Consider the following 16,659-nt stretch of genomic DNA (forward strand, 5'->3'; position numbering starts at 1 on the left):
TTAGGTCAACAGAAGACTCTGAAGAATTTGAAAGAGTGGAACTATGGAAAGCTACAAATAAACAACATCAGGTAGAACCAACAATGGAGCTGGCACCTGGGTCTGGTGAAAGCTGGGAAGTTTGGAAATCATTGAATAGATTGCACATGGGTGCAACAAAATCCAGAGACACTCTGAATAAATGGGGCTACCCGGTGGCTTCTGCCCTTTATGACTGTGGTAACATGCAGACAGCATCACACACACACACACATATATACCTTCTCTTTTTGTCCTGATCACTCTACACTTAAGGACTTCATGGCGGCTGACAGGCAATTAATGTTGCTTGTTTCTGGGCAAGATCTGTTTAACTTGCACATATTTTAATCTCAGATTTTCTATTTTAAATTTTATGTCATATAGTATCCCTTATTTTTGAGGGACGCGGTGGCTCAGTGGGTTAGGACGCTGAGCTTGTCGATCAGAAGGTCGGCAGTTTGGTGGTTCGAATCCCGAGTGCCGCGTAACAGAGTGAGTGCCTGTTACTCGTCCCAGCTTCTGCCAACCTAGCAGTTCGAAAGCACGTAAAAATGCAAGTAGAAAAATAGGGACCACTACAGTGGGAAGGTAACAGCGTTCCGTGCGCCGTTGGCGTCTAGTCATGCCGGCCACATGACCACGGAGACGTCCTCGGACAAGCGCTGGCTCTTCGGCTTTGAAACGGAGATGAGCACCGGCCCCTAGAGTCAGAAACGACTAGCATGCATGTGCAGGGGAACCTTTACCTTTACCTTATCCCTTATTTTAATTGTGATGCTTCTGATATGAATAAACAAACAAGGTATATTATGTGAATATACTTACACTAACTGGGTATATTAAATAAACTGTGCTTTATGAGTTAGTGTGAAAACAAAGTCAACTACAAATGTCAATAAGACTGAATGATATGGAAAAGATTATTGGTGGTGCTATCATTTAGCAAATAGATTTTTGTTTATTTATAAATAAATAATAGCCAAAAGTGTGTCTGATTTTTTCCCCACATAGTTTTACCACTGGAAATCATTACTCTACAAATTTCTATTTGCCCTTCAAGGGTCATTGCAACAAATTACAAATCTTATTTCTATTTAAGTAATCATACAACTACAGTCATAACATTATTTAATAAAGTCATTGCAATTAATACTTTGATGAAGAAGTTCCTGACTTGGCATCTTGAGAGACTATCAACCAGTATATTATTTAACTTTATAGTTAGTGAAGCATGAAACAGAAGATCAAGAAAAAGATGTGTTACTGCATCTGACACTTGGACACATTATTTCAAATTAATTATCTTTAAAATGTCCTTAGTAGGGGATTCCAGTATAGTACGTGGAAGTACTATTCATCAAGTTACTATCACATTATGAACCTTCAATAAGTGATTTCAAATTTGCTCTGGCAGATTTTAGATAGAAATGCCAGTCATTTTGAAGAGACAAAGGAACAGATAATGTCTGCCCTTTGGAACCAGCTGCCCGCGGAGCTTAGGACTGCCCCCGACCTCCGTTCATTCCGCCGGGACCTGAAGACTTGGCTCTTCGAGCTCTCTGGCCCAGGCTGAGAATTTTTTAATTTTTAATTTTAACTGGGTTTTTATTTTTTCTCAGGGTTTCATTTAATCTTTTTTAATTTGTTTTTAACTTTTGTATTGATTTTCTTTTAAATATCCTGTAAACCGCCCTGAGTCCTTCGGGAAAGGGCGGTATATAAATCTAAATAATAAATAAATAAATAAATAAATAAATAAATAAATAAATAAATAAATAAATAAATAAATATGCCCAATTATTAAGAGTAGATTCCTTTGAACATAGTCAAAATTGCTTCTGAGTAAATATGCAAACTATTGTTTGACAAAAGTATCAGTATTACAGGTGTGTAAAATAGGCAAAGGAAATGCTTTGAAAATGAAGTACCCACAAAACCCTTCCTTTTTAATCATGAAGTCAATGATATTTTTACAAGCCTTGTGTACCTGATTCAAGAGCTCTTCCTAATTGTCTCTCTACTTGCATGCATACATGACTTTGTTTTGGTGGCAGATGTATTCTCTGTGCATGCAAACTGGTTGTTTTATTATTTCAAAGAAAGATGTCTTTTGTGGAAAAGTTACAACAAGGTCTTTAAGCTTAACTTTTGCTGGCTTAATGAAAACATCCATTCAGTTTTCTTGGCATCCATATGGAAGCAGTTCACCACTGCAATCTACCATATATTTTTTCCTCTACTTCTCAGTCTGGTCCACAGTCAGAGCTCTTCATGGCTTGTGAGTAATGTGTGCTGAAAATGACAGTCGTATTGTGGTGGTGTTGTATAGGCTCCTCTCTTTTTTACATGTGTTGCAATGCTGCATGTATATACAAAAGAAGTAAAATTTGCTATTCGGTGTTGCAATACCTCTGGTATCCCAGCACTGTTCCATCCATATACTAAGCAAGCCTAACACTGCTTACCTTTTGAGCCAGGCGCCGACATCTTCAACATATTGTTCTAATTATTAGCTTGAAATATGAAAACATATGTTGTCAAGCTCCTATTTTGAATATTATTGCTATTAATATTTATTATATTAAAAATCTCCAGTGATGGAACGCCCACGATTTCTGAAGGCAAGCTGTTCCACTGGGTGATTGTCCTCACTGTTAGGAAGTTTCTCCTTAATTCCAGGTTGCTTCTCTGTTTGGTCAGTTTTCAACCATTGTTTCTTGTCTTGCCCTCTGGTACTTTGGAGAATAGTTTGATGCCCTCTTCTTTGAGGCAGCCCCTCAAATACTGGAACAGTGTTTGTACTCTTCATGAACTGAAGCCAAAATCACATCCTACTCCACCTCTTTCTCCTCCTCTTCATCCTTCTCCAAAAGTTATTAATATACTGACAACTACATGAAATCAAAGTTTTAAAAGAGTTTTCTAGTGGACATCCATATCTGTGCAGGTTAGATATACTGTAAAAAGGTAAAGGTAAAGGTTCCCCCACACACGTGTGCTAGTCGTCTCCGACTCTAGGGGCCGGTGCTCATCTCCGTTTCAAAGCCGAAGAGCCAGCGCTTGTCCGAGGACGTCTCCGTGGTCATGTGGCCGGCATGACTAGACACCAAAGGCGCACGGAACGCTGTTACCTTCCCACCGTAGTGGTTCCTATTTTTCTACTTGCATTTTGATGTGCTTTCGAACTGCTAGGTTGGCAGAAGCTGGGATGAGTAACAGGCGCTCACTCTGCTACTAGTAATTGTTACTGAACAGCAATTGTTCAGGAAAGGAGTTTTGGTCTGTGTGAAAGATGTTAATTTCTATGGGTTAATTTCTCTCAGATATATCAGCATCAGCAACAATTATTCAATAGTTCAGTAAATTGATATTCCTTTCAAACCCCAGCTAATAAAGCAACTGCAGAAGCTGGGGTATTAGTCTGTCTCACAGCCAATAACAACATTGCAGAACAAGAACATTGCCTGGCAACCAAACAGGAGGATATTTTGCCATAGCTGACCTGCCAAGTGATCTGGACATGAGTAATTTGTTGCTCTTTATAAAGAATATTCCCTATATTCCTACATCATGTACAAATAAATCTTGTGCAAGATAAAAGAAAAACAATACTTCCACATCAGATCAGGTAAAGATGACTTAGAACTGCCTCGCTGGTTGGCCAGCAAAAAATGGAAGTAACATTGTGAGGATATTTTCTCTAAAAATGATTAGTAAACATCTTCATGCCAGACATGGGTACATGGCTAAAAATCACAGCAAAATTAATAGTCCTTACTAACTAGTAAATAAAACATGGAATTGTATCTCCCAAAAAGAAAAAAAACACATCCAGAACTTAGAAGCTGACAGCTGACATTTTTAATGCTCTACAATGGTTTGCTTACCATGGCACCATCAAACAATAATAAGTCTATGCAGAGGACTTGTTTTCTCAAAATTGACAGTTCGAAGTGGCTATGATGTTTCAGTTTAAAATGATATTTTCCCTCTTACTATAAAAACCACAAGCAAAAAACACAGTGCATATGAATGAAATACCCTGGGGTGAGAGGATCACAAATCTGCTCAACTAAAATTAGCCCAACAGGTTTGCTATTGATCTGTTCCCTTCCATCCTATTGCTGGGCACTGATTTCCTAGGTATTTGGCTATTGATGAACCCTTGAGAAAAACCACTCACTTCATCTACTCATCCTATTTCTCTTTATTTGTGAGGTGGGGAAGTCTAACCCAAGAGACTAACAGTTCTATGAAAGCTTTCACAGATGCTGCCATGTTTGATCAACTGGATTACTACACATTGTAATCAGAACGACTGTCAACTGTCAGAATTTAGCCATCAGAGAGCACACAGTAAACATTAAAAAAAATCCATCTAAATCAATAAGTAATTTAATTGCGGCTTGATTCCCCAACTTCAACACAGTCAGAATTATCAGCATATGGTTCCCACAAGTAAATGAAATTGAATGGGACGAAAAAAGGTAGAAGGAAGTTTACCAATCACTGCCTTGAAACTGCCCTATATTGAATTGGGTGGGGCTAGCATTTCTGTTTAGATTCATAGCTGAGTTATTGTAAGAGGTAAGCTATGGGGACAGCACAGTTTATGTTGATGTATTATTTTCCTGGCTTAAAGGTAAGGACACTGACATGGTGATAGAGAAAAGAGCTTAATCTAAAGAACTTGAGAAATAAGCAGCATTATATAAAAACAAGCAATCCTTGTAGTAGGAAAGAAGGGCCAGTGCATAGAAGCTTCCTTTGTATTCTCTCCCCCCCCACACACACACACACGCAATGAAACTTGGCATGTTTCACAAATTTGGAAAGGAACTGTTACACTTGAGAACTTCATCTACTGCTGCCAAAACTCTAACATTATAGCTATTTGTTCATGTTGCCCTTGTTACAAATAACAGTGATATCTGAAGACTCAGAAAACAAAATAAAATTCTACCTCACGTGCTTGTGAACAGAACTGAATCATTATCAGATCCCAGGTGGCAGAAATCCACAATTATTCTTTTTATTTTGTACATTTTCTACTGGAAACTTATATTTGTTAGGATGTATGCAGATATTATATGCTCACAGCTGTGATGTAAATGTGCTTAAAGATTCTGAGAATGGTCCTACTGCATGGAAACCAGAGGAAAACTGGCAAACTAAATGTTAAGTCTCAAAGCACTTATTAAAATAATTTCTCTCATGGGTTAAGTGGCTGATTTGGGATCTTGTATCTTAAGTGTGTCAGTATACTTCACGTGTCTTCTAAACGGTGGGGCACGGACAAAAATATATTAGCTTGCAGTCTACTTTCTTGTTTAGAGATTCTAGATAGCAGAAAATAGTGTGTACAAGCTTGAAGTAAAATTGGGCTTTGGTTGCACTTGTAGCACACTAGCCAAAAGAAATAGTCTTTACTATTAAAAAGGAATGGAGATGTGGCATAGATACAGTTAAGGTGGAAATCTAGTCTATTTCTTCCTTCTTGCTCTAAAAAAGCATTAATGGTAGTTTTCAGTTAACAATGATATTTAGGACTGGAATTTCTGTTGCTGAGAGGTGTGGTTGTACGCTGCAACATCATGTAGGTGCACTGCTTAGCAACAACAATCTTGGCATTCCCTGTTGCCCTCGTTAAATGAGGACCCCCCCTCACAATTTCCTTCCAACAAGCAAAGTCAGGGAGGACGCCAACAAGACATTGCAAGAGCCAGGTGGTTTCTTAAGCAAACTGGTAGGCAGGTGTGTGAGTGGCCAGTGAGGTATAACACGAGGAGGCTGGGAGTGGCTGTTGCATGTACATAAGGGGCTAGCAAATGGAAGAACTTGGGATGGCTGCTGCAGGATGTATGAGGGTGCATGACGGGCCAGTGAATCACGGTGCCAATGCAGTGGAACTGGGGGTGCTGCTGCAGGGTGGGAGAGACCTTCCCTGCTGGCTTCCCCCTTGTGGAAACCTGTCAGGGAAGGGTACAACTGGCAATTATGTGACCACCGATGTTTCAATGGCTGGAATTTCAAGGACTAGTTGTAAATATCACTTGTTCAGTGCCATTGTAACTTGGAACTTGCTGAACAGGTGGTTGTTTGCAAAGAACTATCTATATATGAAAACCCAAGGGGTAGCAGACCTCAATGTCTATGGGCCCATCTTGTGATTATTATGGCATGTAGACATTACCTTCCCCCTCCCCCCAATTTCATTCATTTATTTAATTACAGGACTTCTATGGCCATCTATATCATATAACAACTCTAGGCAGCTCACAATAGTCCAGGGGTAGGCAACCTTGGCTCTTTTATGACTCGTGGACTTCAACCCCCAGAATTCCTGAGCCAGCCATGCTGGCTAAGGAATTTTGGGAGTTGAAGTCCACGAGTCATAAAAGAGCCAAGGTTGCCTACCCTTGCAATAGTCCATTAAAAATAGTTAAAACCAAAGTAGTATTGCTACTTACTACTGCTTATTTCTTTTCTGCATACTACCTAGGGCCGCTAACTAGAAAAGAATAGACTGATAGCTGATACCTGTTTTGTAAATCTTGATCCATTTCTTACATATTCAGGAGTACAACCAAACTTTTAGTGGCCCTTTTAATTTCTCTTAGTAGTGCAACATTACTGGCCAGTCATACCAAGCAGAATTCTTACTCCTCACCCACTTATGCTTTACCTTAGGACACGGGTCGGCAACCTTAAACACTCAAAGAGCCACTTGGACCTGTTTGCCAGAGGGAAAAAAAACACTGGGAGCTGCAAAATGCACACGCGCACAAGGGGGGAGCTCGATTGAAGAGTTTAATTAAAAAGAAATAGAGCAGGGGTGTCAAACTGCCGGCCCACAGGCCAGACGCATCACAACAAAACCACGCCCACCCCATTGCCGGCAATGGGGAAAAAGCTCTGATACGTTGTGCGACGTCACATGACGTTGCGAGTTTGACACCCCTGAAATAGAGGCTGCTGTGCATGAGTTCTCTCTCTCTCTCTTTCTCTCCCCCCCTCTTCCTCTCTCCGATCTTCTGCTCACCTGGCAAGCTGGCTTCACGCTGTTCTCGGACAAGCTGACACACATTCTTATTGGGCTGGCTCTCCTGCCCTGCTTTCTGTTGTTTCCTGCTTCCTGTGGAGACGCAGCAAAGGCAGGAACTCTGGCCAATAAGCTTGTCAGCTTCTTGGAGAACAGCATGAGTTACACACACACACACACACACAGAGAGAGAGAGAGAGAGAGAGAGAGAGAGAGAGAGAGAGAGAGAGAGAGAGAAGGGAAGCACAAGTGCCTCTCTCTGCAAACTGGGAGCCGCAGGAGAAAGCTGAAAGAGACTCATGTGGCTCCAGCGCCACGGGTTGCCGACCTGTGCCTTAGGATAACAACATGATAGCGACTTGGGTCCTTATGCTTAGGAATGGGAGGTGTGGTACTATAATAGAGACTGGGTCCCATCCTCCTGATAGAAGTAAAGGGAAAGTCTTCAGAAATTTAATATTGAAAGAGAAATTTAAAATTGAATTTGCTGCAGTGGAAATTTACTGAGTGCAGAAGATGGGAAACAGGAAAGGATAACATAAAGAAAGGATGTAAGAGAAATACATAGGCAAAAATTAGGTGGGTCTTAGAGTGGGAAAGGAAGAAGACAAGCTATAAAAACATATGTAAGAGAAGATAACTAGCAAAACAGGAAAGAACCTATTTTTCTAAGAAGTCATAAAAAGTGGGGCCAGAATTCAGGCAACTGAGCATGTGCAATTAGTTGATTAATATTAACTGACACACCTTGCATAAATTATCTCTTAATTTTAATGTACATGGTATGTATGATTTAGTATGTAGCAGGAAATACGTAGGAGGCGGTTGGAAAGAGTGTAACCTCATAGTACCTCAGCCAATGGGGAAAGAGGAGGGATGTGCGGCTGGGACAAGGTTGTATAAAGAGGGAATATTTGGGGTTGAAACTTTGGAGAGAACCAAGCTTTGATAGCTTCTCTCCCCGCTTATTGCAATAAAGGAAACAAAAGGCCTTCACTGTCTTGGCTGGTTATTGGTCAGGTGAGCTTGCCTCTGGTCATGAAGGAAAGTAGCCAGGAGCGCATAACACTCCAATCAGTGTCTTTCATAGAACACAATATTTTATAGATGAGTTTGCAGAATACTGAGATTAGCAAATTTGTGGTTTGGTGTGACACATCAAGACAGCCCATTTGGGAAGTTCGAGAATCAAATGCGTAGAGCAAAACCAGGCAAGTGCATTATTAATCCAGTAAACCATTGTTCAGTTCATCTTTAAGTATGAAGTTGACTTTTTTTTTTAACAGCAAGGATCAAGCAAGTTACGGCTGCATCTTCTGATTGCTCCTGCTTGCACAGGATGCTTTAATGGGAAATTCCCCACAGAAAGCAAAACAAGTCTTCTTGTTTTGGAGGAACAGCATCATCTCCACACAGTCACTCATCAGCCTCTTTCTCTTGCCAGGTGTTTGTAACAGAAAACAAATCCAGCCCTCTTGGAGCACACGATCGTATCTGATGTTTGTTTATGCCAGGGGTAGGCAACCTCGGCTCTTTTATGACTCATGGACTTCAACTCCCAGAATTCTTGAGTCAGCATAGCTGACTCAGGAATTGTGGGAGTTGAAGTCCATGAGTCATAAAAGAGCCGAAGTTGCCTACCCCTGGTTTATGCGATGAAAAGGAAGGTTTCTCTTTCGAAATTCGACCAAAGGGTTCACTATCATTTCCTTATTTTTAAAAAGCGGGCACGCCCTTAACAATGTAAGAACTTGAAGAGGGATGAGAGGAAAGCGCTGATAGTTGGGTAGAGTAGAAAGAAGTGGTGGAGGGAGGGAGGAGGAGGAGAAGGGAATTGCCACTATATTTAGCATCAGGGAAAAAGAGAAGGTAAACCTCACACAAACTAAGCGCGGAGGAATGTCCATTGCACCCAATAAATAAAATTTCCTGATATATCCGGTTCAAGGGAAACTTCCTCTTTATCTTCCACCCATCTACCTATTCGCGCGGCGCTACTTTTAGGCGAAGTTTCAATTATCCCTTAGCCGAGTAAGCTCCGCGCAGGACCGCCGCTCTGACGACGTAAAAGGGAAGAGAAACGACGGAGGCAATGGGAGGAGCCGAAACTCCCACTGCAGGGCCGGCCAGGTTTGGTTGAGGCCGCGACGCCGTGGGCTCGCCTTCCGCTCGGCAGGCGTAGGGGCCGGCTCGAAAGCGGCGCTGCTCTTTCCCCCCGCCCCCCCCCGGGGTAGTTGCTGCTTGTTTTGGGCGTCGCCTCGCGTCACAGCTGCGTTGACTTCAGCGGCAGCCTCCTCCGGCCTTCCTCCTCCTCCTCCTCCTTTTCCGCCTGGGCTCCGCTTAGGCCTGGCGCTCGCTCCAGGTCTCTCAGCTTTTCCCCCCGCCCGCGCCCCGCCGTCTTCGTCACTCCCTTAGGCCGGCAGGGAGGGAAGCCGAAGCCGGGAAAGGGCCATGACCGTGGAGCAGAATGTGCTGCAGCAGAGCAACTCCCAGAAGGTAAAAAGAGGAAGAGACGGCCGGGAAGGGAAGGGAAAGGAAGAGGGCGACGGGAGGAGGGGGGGGGGCGGAGAGACCCCCTCCCCGCCTGTTCAGGCCGCCGCCGCCCCTTTAGCTGCGCGAGGGCCTCGCGTTCTGGAGCCTCCACCGAGGCGGCTCTGCGCCCTCCCGCCCCCTTTTTTTCCTCCGGCTTCCTCCGTGACCTTCGCGTCTGGAGTGGCTTGTTCTTTCTGACCTGGTTAGAAGAGAAGGGAAGGTAGTTGGGGCTTTTGGGGGTAAAACTGGGCAGAGTTCCTTTCGATAGCCATGACTTTTTTTCTTTTCCCCACCCCGCCCCTCCCTTTTCGTCCCTACCCTTTTGGGGGCGCTGTAAAGCGCTTCTTGTCCCCTCATTTGTTCCGTTTCCCCACTCCCACCTTAACCTGGTCAAAGAAGTGCCTAATTAAGCATTTCGGTCCCACCTTTGTTTTTTTGGGGGGGCTCATTCTCTACTGCAGGGGTCTTCAAACTTGGCCCTTTTATGACTTGTGGACTTCGACTCCCAGAATTCCTCAGCCAGCTTTGCTGGCTGAGGAATTCTGGGAGTTGAAGTCCACAAGTCATAAAAGGGCCAAGTTTGAAGACCCCTGCTCTACTGCATTTATCTTCTGTCTCCAAAGTGACGCTGTTTTCTAAAACGGAAGACTTGAGAAGTTCGTCCACCACCTTCTCCACTAAGTTCTTGTAAATCCCGAGTCATTTCGTTCCTCCTTGCAAGTTCTGTAATACTTAACAGACTCCTGGTAAACATGGACGGGAGAGAGATGCGTTTGAAGTTTGGGCCCTGAAAGGGACCAAGTAATGTGTCTGTTGAAAGAAGATTGTGTTAAAAGCAATGCCACTTTTTTTTCTTTCTATTTCTTAACTGGAGGATCAAATTGTTTGATGCCAAGTGGATCAGACTCGGGATTCTAATCAAGAGTTTGCTAAAAGTACCTAGTTTTAAGTTGAGGCTTGTTAATTAATAAAGAATGTCCTAATTAATAAAGGAAGAGAACATTTGATATAATGGTTAAAGCGTCAAGCTAGAAAGCAGGCAACAGTTCTAGTTCTACCTATGAAACTGGCCGGATGACCTTGAGCCAATCACTTTTTCTCAGCCCTAGGAGGGAGACAATGGCAAATCACTTCTGAGAAACTGCCAAAAAAAAAAACAAACCTGCAGGGACTTCTCCAAGAATCTGACATTGAATAGAAGAAAAACAACAACAAAAGTATCAGTTGCATTTTGGTGAAGGTTCTGTTAGTGTATTTACAAACAGGATCAAAGATATTGGAAACAAAATTTTCTCAAAAACAAGGGTCCATGTTCAAGAATAACTCTTTGTGATTGACAAGAATTTGTGGGTGTAAATACAGATAAAAGTCTACCTTTGAATGTTATTCTTTCAAGATGTAGGACAGTTTATATCAGGCATGTCAAACTCGCAATGTCACGTGACGTCGTGCGACATATTGTGACTTTTCTCCCATTGCTGGCAATGGGGTGGGCGCAGTTTTGATGTGATGCATCCGGCCCATGGGCCGGCAGTTTGATATGCCTGGTTTATATGGTTTGGTTGCTACTTAAGCTTTCTTATAAAATCCTTGTGAAATAGGTCAGGTTGAAAAAGAGCGGCTCTCCCAAGCTAACTGCACTCAAACATAGATTTGAATCTAATCTTGATTAAAATCTGGGAAATCTGTGCTTTATTGTTCTTAATATAATAGGAAATAATGCATTGTACTATGTATGTATCGGGATTTGGATTTGTTGAGCAATGGTGGCGCAGTGGTTAGAATGCAGTACTGCAGGCTAATTGCTGACTGCCAGCAGTTTGATTCTGACTCGCCCAAGGTTGATTCAGCCTTCTGTCCTTCCAAGGTTGGTAAAATGAGGACCCAGATTGTTGGGTGCAATATGTGGACTCTGTAAACCTTTTAGAGAGGGCTGTAAAGCACTGTGAAGTAGTATATAAGTTTAAGTGCTATTACTGTTGCTATAAGGACAGATTGTTATAATGAAATATCATTTGGTAATGATATAAAATGGTATGAATCTCTATAAATTGAACTTGATTGACCCTTTGTTTGTTATGGTGATCAATAAAATAGATACTATTTTGAAATAATGTGAAAAATGTAGGGAAGTTCATGATCCAGCTTGCTTTGTAAACTGTGTGTTCCCATTCTAACAATTATGCTAACAGTGCATTCCCCTTATATTTACTTTTGCTGTCATGATTCTTTATGCCCTTTATCCTTAATTTATCCTTAATTCCAAAAATTGTACATAAAAATATTTACATTGAAAGATAACACAGGTTTAGAAATATATTTTTCAAAAAAAAACTTTAATAATTTGATCAAAATCTACTTGTATAGCGATCACAATTACTCTAGATAGAATTTAATTATCCATTTTTGCCTATTTTGCACCAATGATTATATCGCATAGTCCTTTTTTTTAGAAATATGGCATACTTTATTTTGTAGGACCTGACTTATCTCTATCAGTTTCTGCAGAAACGTTCAGAACATTTGGACATTTTAACATACTGCTGTCTAGGAATTGAATTATCAGTTATTCTGTTTAAAAGCAGAAATAAGGTGCTCATGCAGATGGTTGGTTTTAATTAAGAGTAGAGTTACACACATTTACACTCTGCTTTCTTTGTAGCCATTGTGATGGTAATTCTTGTCACCTGCAATATTACTGGCCCTCACAATGGGCCTTTACTGGGAGTTTTTTATATGCTCTTAGAGAAAGCTTTCAGCAAGGATTTGTTCTTCCATTCTATCATATGGTTTCCCAGAGACAGCCTTTCTCCTTTCTATTGCAACTAGGGCTGGTGCATGCTGATGGGCTAAGGAATCTGAAGTTTTGTTCAGCTGATCTTGGAATGAGATAGAGAGGAACTGATTACAACTACAGCTATCTAATGTCTCACTGGTGCAGCTTTCATTGTTTAGGGAGAGAAGGCTTCGAATGAAGTTGTGTATCTGGAAGAAAGTTGATGGTATGCATTCCTCTCTGCCCCACCCTCCACAGGCAAAGGTTGCTTCCCAGTGTTACATTGAGAAGTGGGCAACTGCTGTATGTTGGAAAATCTAGTCCACATTTGGTGCTTCAAGTCATGGAGCTGTGTTTCTCCTTCTTGCTAACAAACCCTTGTCTCTCTCTACTCATGCCTATAGGGCGGTGTGTGTGTGTGTGTGTGTACTGGTCTTGCAGTGAGATTTACAAAAATAGTGAAACCAGAGAGAAGTTTTAATGTTTCCTCCCATGTGTGTTTAAATGACATGCTACAGTCCACGCAAAACAGAAGCTCAGTGTGGTCTTGATCTCTCATTTGATAATGGAGCAGATTAGCATGCAGTTGGCAAAAAGATTGGCCACAAAATTGAAAGTGCTTTTTTCATCCACAGACAGAGCAGCTGGAGGAATAGGAATAGCAGTTACAGTCACTGTACCACAGCCAGGAGTCGGCAGGTATCTAGGTATTGGGATAGTGCCTTGTTGCTATTTAGTTCTACAGGTACATATTGGTGGGACTGCAGAAATTGACCCTGGCCTCTTTAACAGTGCCATCCTACAGTTTCTTTCCAAATGGTGCAGGTAGATCCATTAATGGCAACTGAAGTTAAAACATTTACGGTAGAAGGCCTCAAAATCTTGATAGGTATGGAACAGATAGGGATTTCTTAGCATTCTAAATGTTTAATGGTTGAGATGGCAGTTTATTTTTCCATGGGAAAATCTATTTGGATTAGGGGCTTTAAGGACCTCTCCTCCCCCTACCTCCCACCAAAATTTGGAAACTTAAACATGAGTCACTCTGGAGTTTGTCAGCCATCATTCATCTGTCCAATGAACGTGTGCAGGGTAGAACCACCTCTGTTGTTGCCTTTGGACTGCCTCGTGAATTAATTGAGGTCTCCCAGTGAGCCTTATTCTCTAAGCCAGGGCTTTTCAACCAGTGGTACAGGTACCACCTGTGGTACATTGGCACCTGGCAGGTGGTATGTGACCATCCTAGAAAAGTGGTAGCGGGGGAGGGGAATGAGCTGAACCGGTGGCAGCACCGCACAAGCCTGAGCGAGAGATGGCTGGATTCATATTTATGACGCTCACAGTGTCCCAGGGTCATGTGAAGTGACCAAAACCTGCTGCAACCACCCAGCAGAGGGGGGGGAATAAAAACCAAACACCCCCCCCCCCCGCACCCCACCCCCGCTGCCAATCCTGAACCGAAATGCTCACAACAATGAAAACCTTGGACAGGAGGAAGAGCGCCGCCAGGTGGCCAGGCAGGTGTCTTGCTTGGCTGTGGCTTGGGGGCACTTTTTTCAGTGCCATTGAAACTTCGAACAGTCACTAAGCAAACTGTTGTAAGTCAAGGACTACCTGTACTTCGTCACTTTTTTCCTTTTTTTTTTTTTGGTCTTCAAGTTTTTGACACCTTGCTAGGCGACTGGTGGTACTCAGATGTTGCCATATCCTAAAAGTGGTACAGTGGGTGAAAAGGCTGAAAAGCCCTGCTCTAAGCAGTTGGCTCATATACCTCCAACCACAGCATCCACATCTGATTCTTCTTCCATTTCAGCAGCAATTGCAGCCAGCACATTGGTGCTGACATTGAGAGCTAGGGTCATTGCAAGTGGCATTTCTTTCCTGTATGTTACTTTTTTTTTGCAGATCCTTCAGTGTCAGAAACTGGAAGTACTGTAGCATGAATTAAGAACTGTGTGGCCAAGCATATCACACTCCACATGAAAGAGAAGATGTGGAAGCTTAGTTGTTTTATCTTGTGTTAAATTCTCCTAGTAAATTAATTGCCATCCATTCACTACTGGATGTTGTTATGGCAGTGATGTATTGGCTTTTCTTAATGTATAAGAAGTGATAGAAGGCCTACTGCACATTCCCCCCCCCCAATAGTTTCCCATTCCCATGAGGTTTGAAAGTTATGTAACTTCTAGGACCAAACCAGGGAAAGAAAAATGCTGTGAGAGGCAAAATGGTACAATTGGACATTAGAAACAAGTGTGTAATACCTGAGCTGTTCAGGTATCAGCACCCCACATTTGGAAGTAAATATTAAAAGGGTTCCTATGGTTTTGAATTGAGCATAGAGCAGTGACACCAGCTTGAGATATTGCTTCCTTCTGATTGTGACCCAGAGCCACTCTTGCCATCTGTCTTTGTTTCAGTTGTGGGTCCAAAAGCTGGGGGAGGGTATTCAGCATCAACCTTGTAGGACCTAGTGATGCAAACATATAAAATGCACCCTGCCCCAGTGCCAAGGGAACACTTTCCTCCAGAATGATTTTTTTACATTATGTCCTTGGTTGTTGCAACCTGAGCAACATTGGACAACTTAATGGGCTCTTAGTATTCTAGGAAATTGCTAGTATGTGGTATTGCAATCAAGCAAGTACATGAATATCTTCAATACTCATTTTCGTAAACTGATTTTTAGACCCAGTGTGGAGGTTATAGCATCATGTAAATAAATACTTTAGTTTTCTAGACGTGTACCTAAAGTAGCTTGTAAGTTGCCAGATATTGAACAGGAGAGTACTGCTCAGACTCCCTGTGTGCAAGAGACTGTAAAGTGTTGGAACGCAACATGTCTCTGTGCTTTTTTCCATGAAATCTTCAGTTGCGGTAGTTTATTAGTGCTGTAAATACTAGCACTCTCAACACAACACTTTAGGAACAAGAAAGAGACAATATATATCAAGAGTTGAGAAGCTATGTCCACAGACCTTTTTAAAAAATCCAGTATTAGACTCATGTTGGCTTCCTTGCCAGACTTATAAATGTAAAGAGTGTCGTGGATGTGTTTACCAACTGATGGTCTCTAGTCAGTTTGGAAAGGAGGCAAGAAAACAATTCTACTTGTAGGTATGCTAGCACACATAGGAGTTGGATAGAGGGGTGCTCCGGCTCCGCATCGTAACCTGAGGTTCTTTACATTGATGGACGACTTTTTGGTTCTGTCATTCTAACAATTTGAAGCTGGCTAGCATGATTAAAATTTTGCTGTTGAGCAAAACAGCTTACCTCTGGCAGCAGGCTGATCTATGGTTGATGGCTATTTGAGGTCCTTGAAGTTCTTAGATCAGAGAAAGTGTTGAGGATGATATGAGACTGGTTGCAGAGGCAAAGCCTGTGCATTGTTTCAGAAAAATTCTTTGTCTGAGCAGTACAGGTACCTTGCTGACAGAGTTGTACAACATAACTTGAGTTGGTTTCTTAGAGTTAGGAATGATTGTCTATCCATGAGCATCATTGCCCATATATAAGAAAGTCACCAGCATGTCATGCCATGTCATACCATTAAGAACCATAAAGTTGCCAGCTGTGCTATGTGTTCCTCTGATCCTTTTTACTGCTGCTCCATGACATGTAATAGCATGTTGTCTAAATGGCAACAGTGGAAGACTTACTGCAAGGTGGTAACTACGGTGCTCAATAATGATAGCAGATTTTAGCTGTGTTCTTTGGGTAATGCTAGTTGTACTGAAATTAGTCTTTGAGCAGTTGCACAGCTATACAGCAACTTAACTGTGGAAATAGATCCAGAATCACTGCATTCTCACCAAACTGTGTAACTGCTCAATGCTCGATATGGCAATTTGAGTATTCCACAACCCACACCTGATGTACAAAGTGGACATGGCTAGCATTTTCACAAGTAATCATTCTCAACAAACATATTTCCATCTCCATGGTATAATAATCAAGATACTCTACTATTCTCATAGTACAGGCCTGCTGCTACTTCCTTGTATGTAGCATTGCTAACCATAATGCTGAAGACATATGCACAAAGTCCTGCATGTGTGTTGTGATAGAGCATATGGAAGCAAAGAATGCCTCGGCCTTGGCTGTCCCTATCCCTGGAGCTACACGCCATAGTTTTTGTCACCTCAGTGTTTTAGTTTTGTTGTCTTCTGAATGTCACAGTAGTCCCTCTAATCTCAGCAGGTGCTCCAGTTGTAAGAGGGAGTGCATTAGTGATATCAGTGGTTGGTAATTTAGAAGCATCAATTACCCACCATACTGAATGTTG

At 42.0% G+C, this 16,659-nt stretch overlaps 1 protein-coding gene across 7 annotated transcripts in view; it reads left to right on the top strand.

The window, feature by feature from the left end:
• The first annotated feature begins 9,197 nt into the window (after positions 1–9,197).
• The window catches only part of USP25 (ubiquitin specific peptidase 25), a 75,728-nt gene continuing 68,266 nt past the window's right edge, over positions 9,198–16,659 (top strand). For 4 of the 7 annotated variants that reach the window (XM_081326786.1, XM_081326788.1, XM_081326789.1 and 1 more), the window contains exon 1: positions 9,198–9,559. In XM_081326786.1, coding sequence (XP_081182912.1) covers positions 9,515–9,559 — 45 coding nt within the window. In that variant the 5' untranslated portion in view covers positions 9,198–9,514. The remainder of the gene's footprint in view (positions 9,560–16,659) is intronic. The other 3 variants (XM_081326791.1, XM_081326792.1, XM_081326790.1) reach the window with 2 other exon arrangements.

This window comes from Vipera berus (assembly GCF_964194415.1).
Source record: "Vipera berus genome assembly, chromosome: 4".
NCBI lineage: Eukaryota > Metazoa > Chordata > Lepidosauria > Squamata > Viperidae > Vipera > Vipera berus.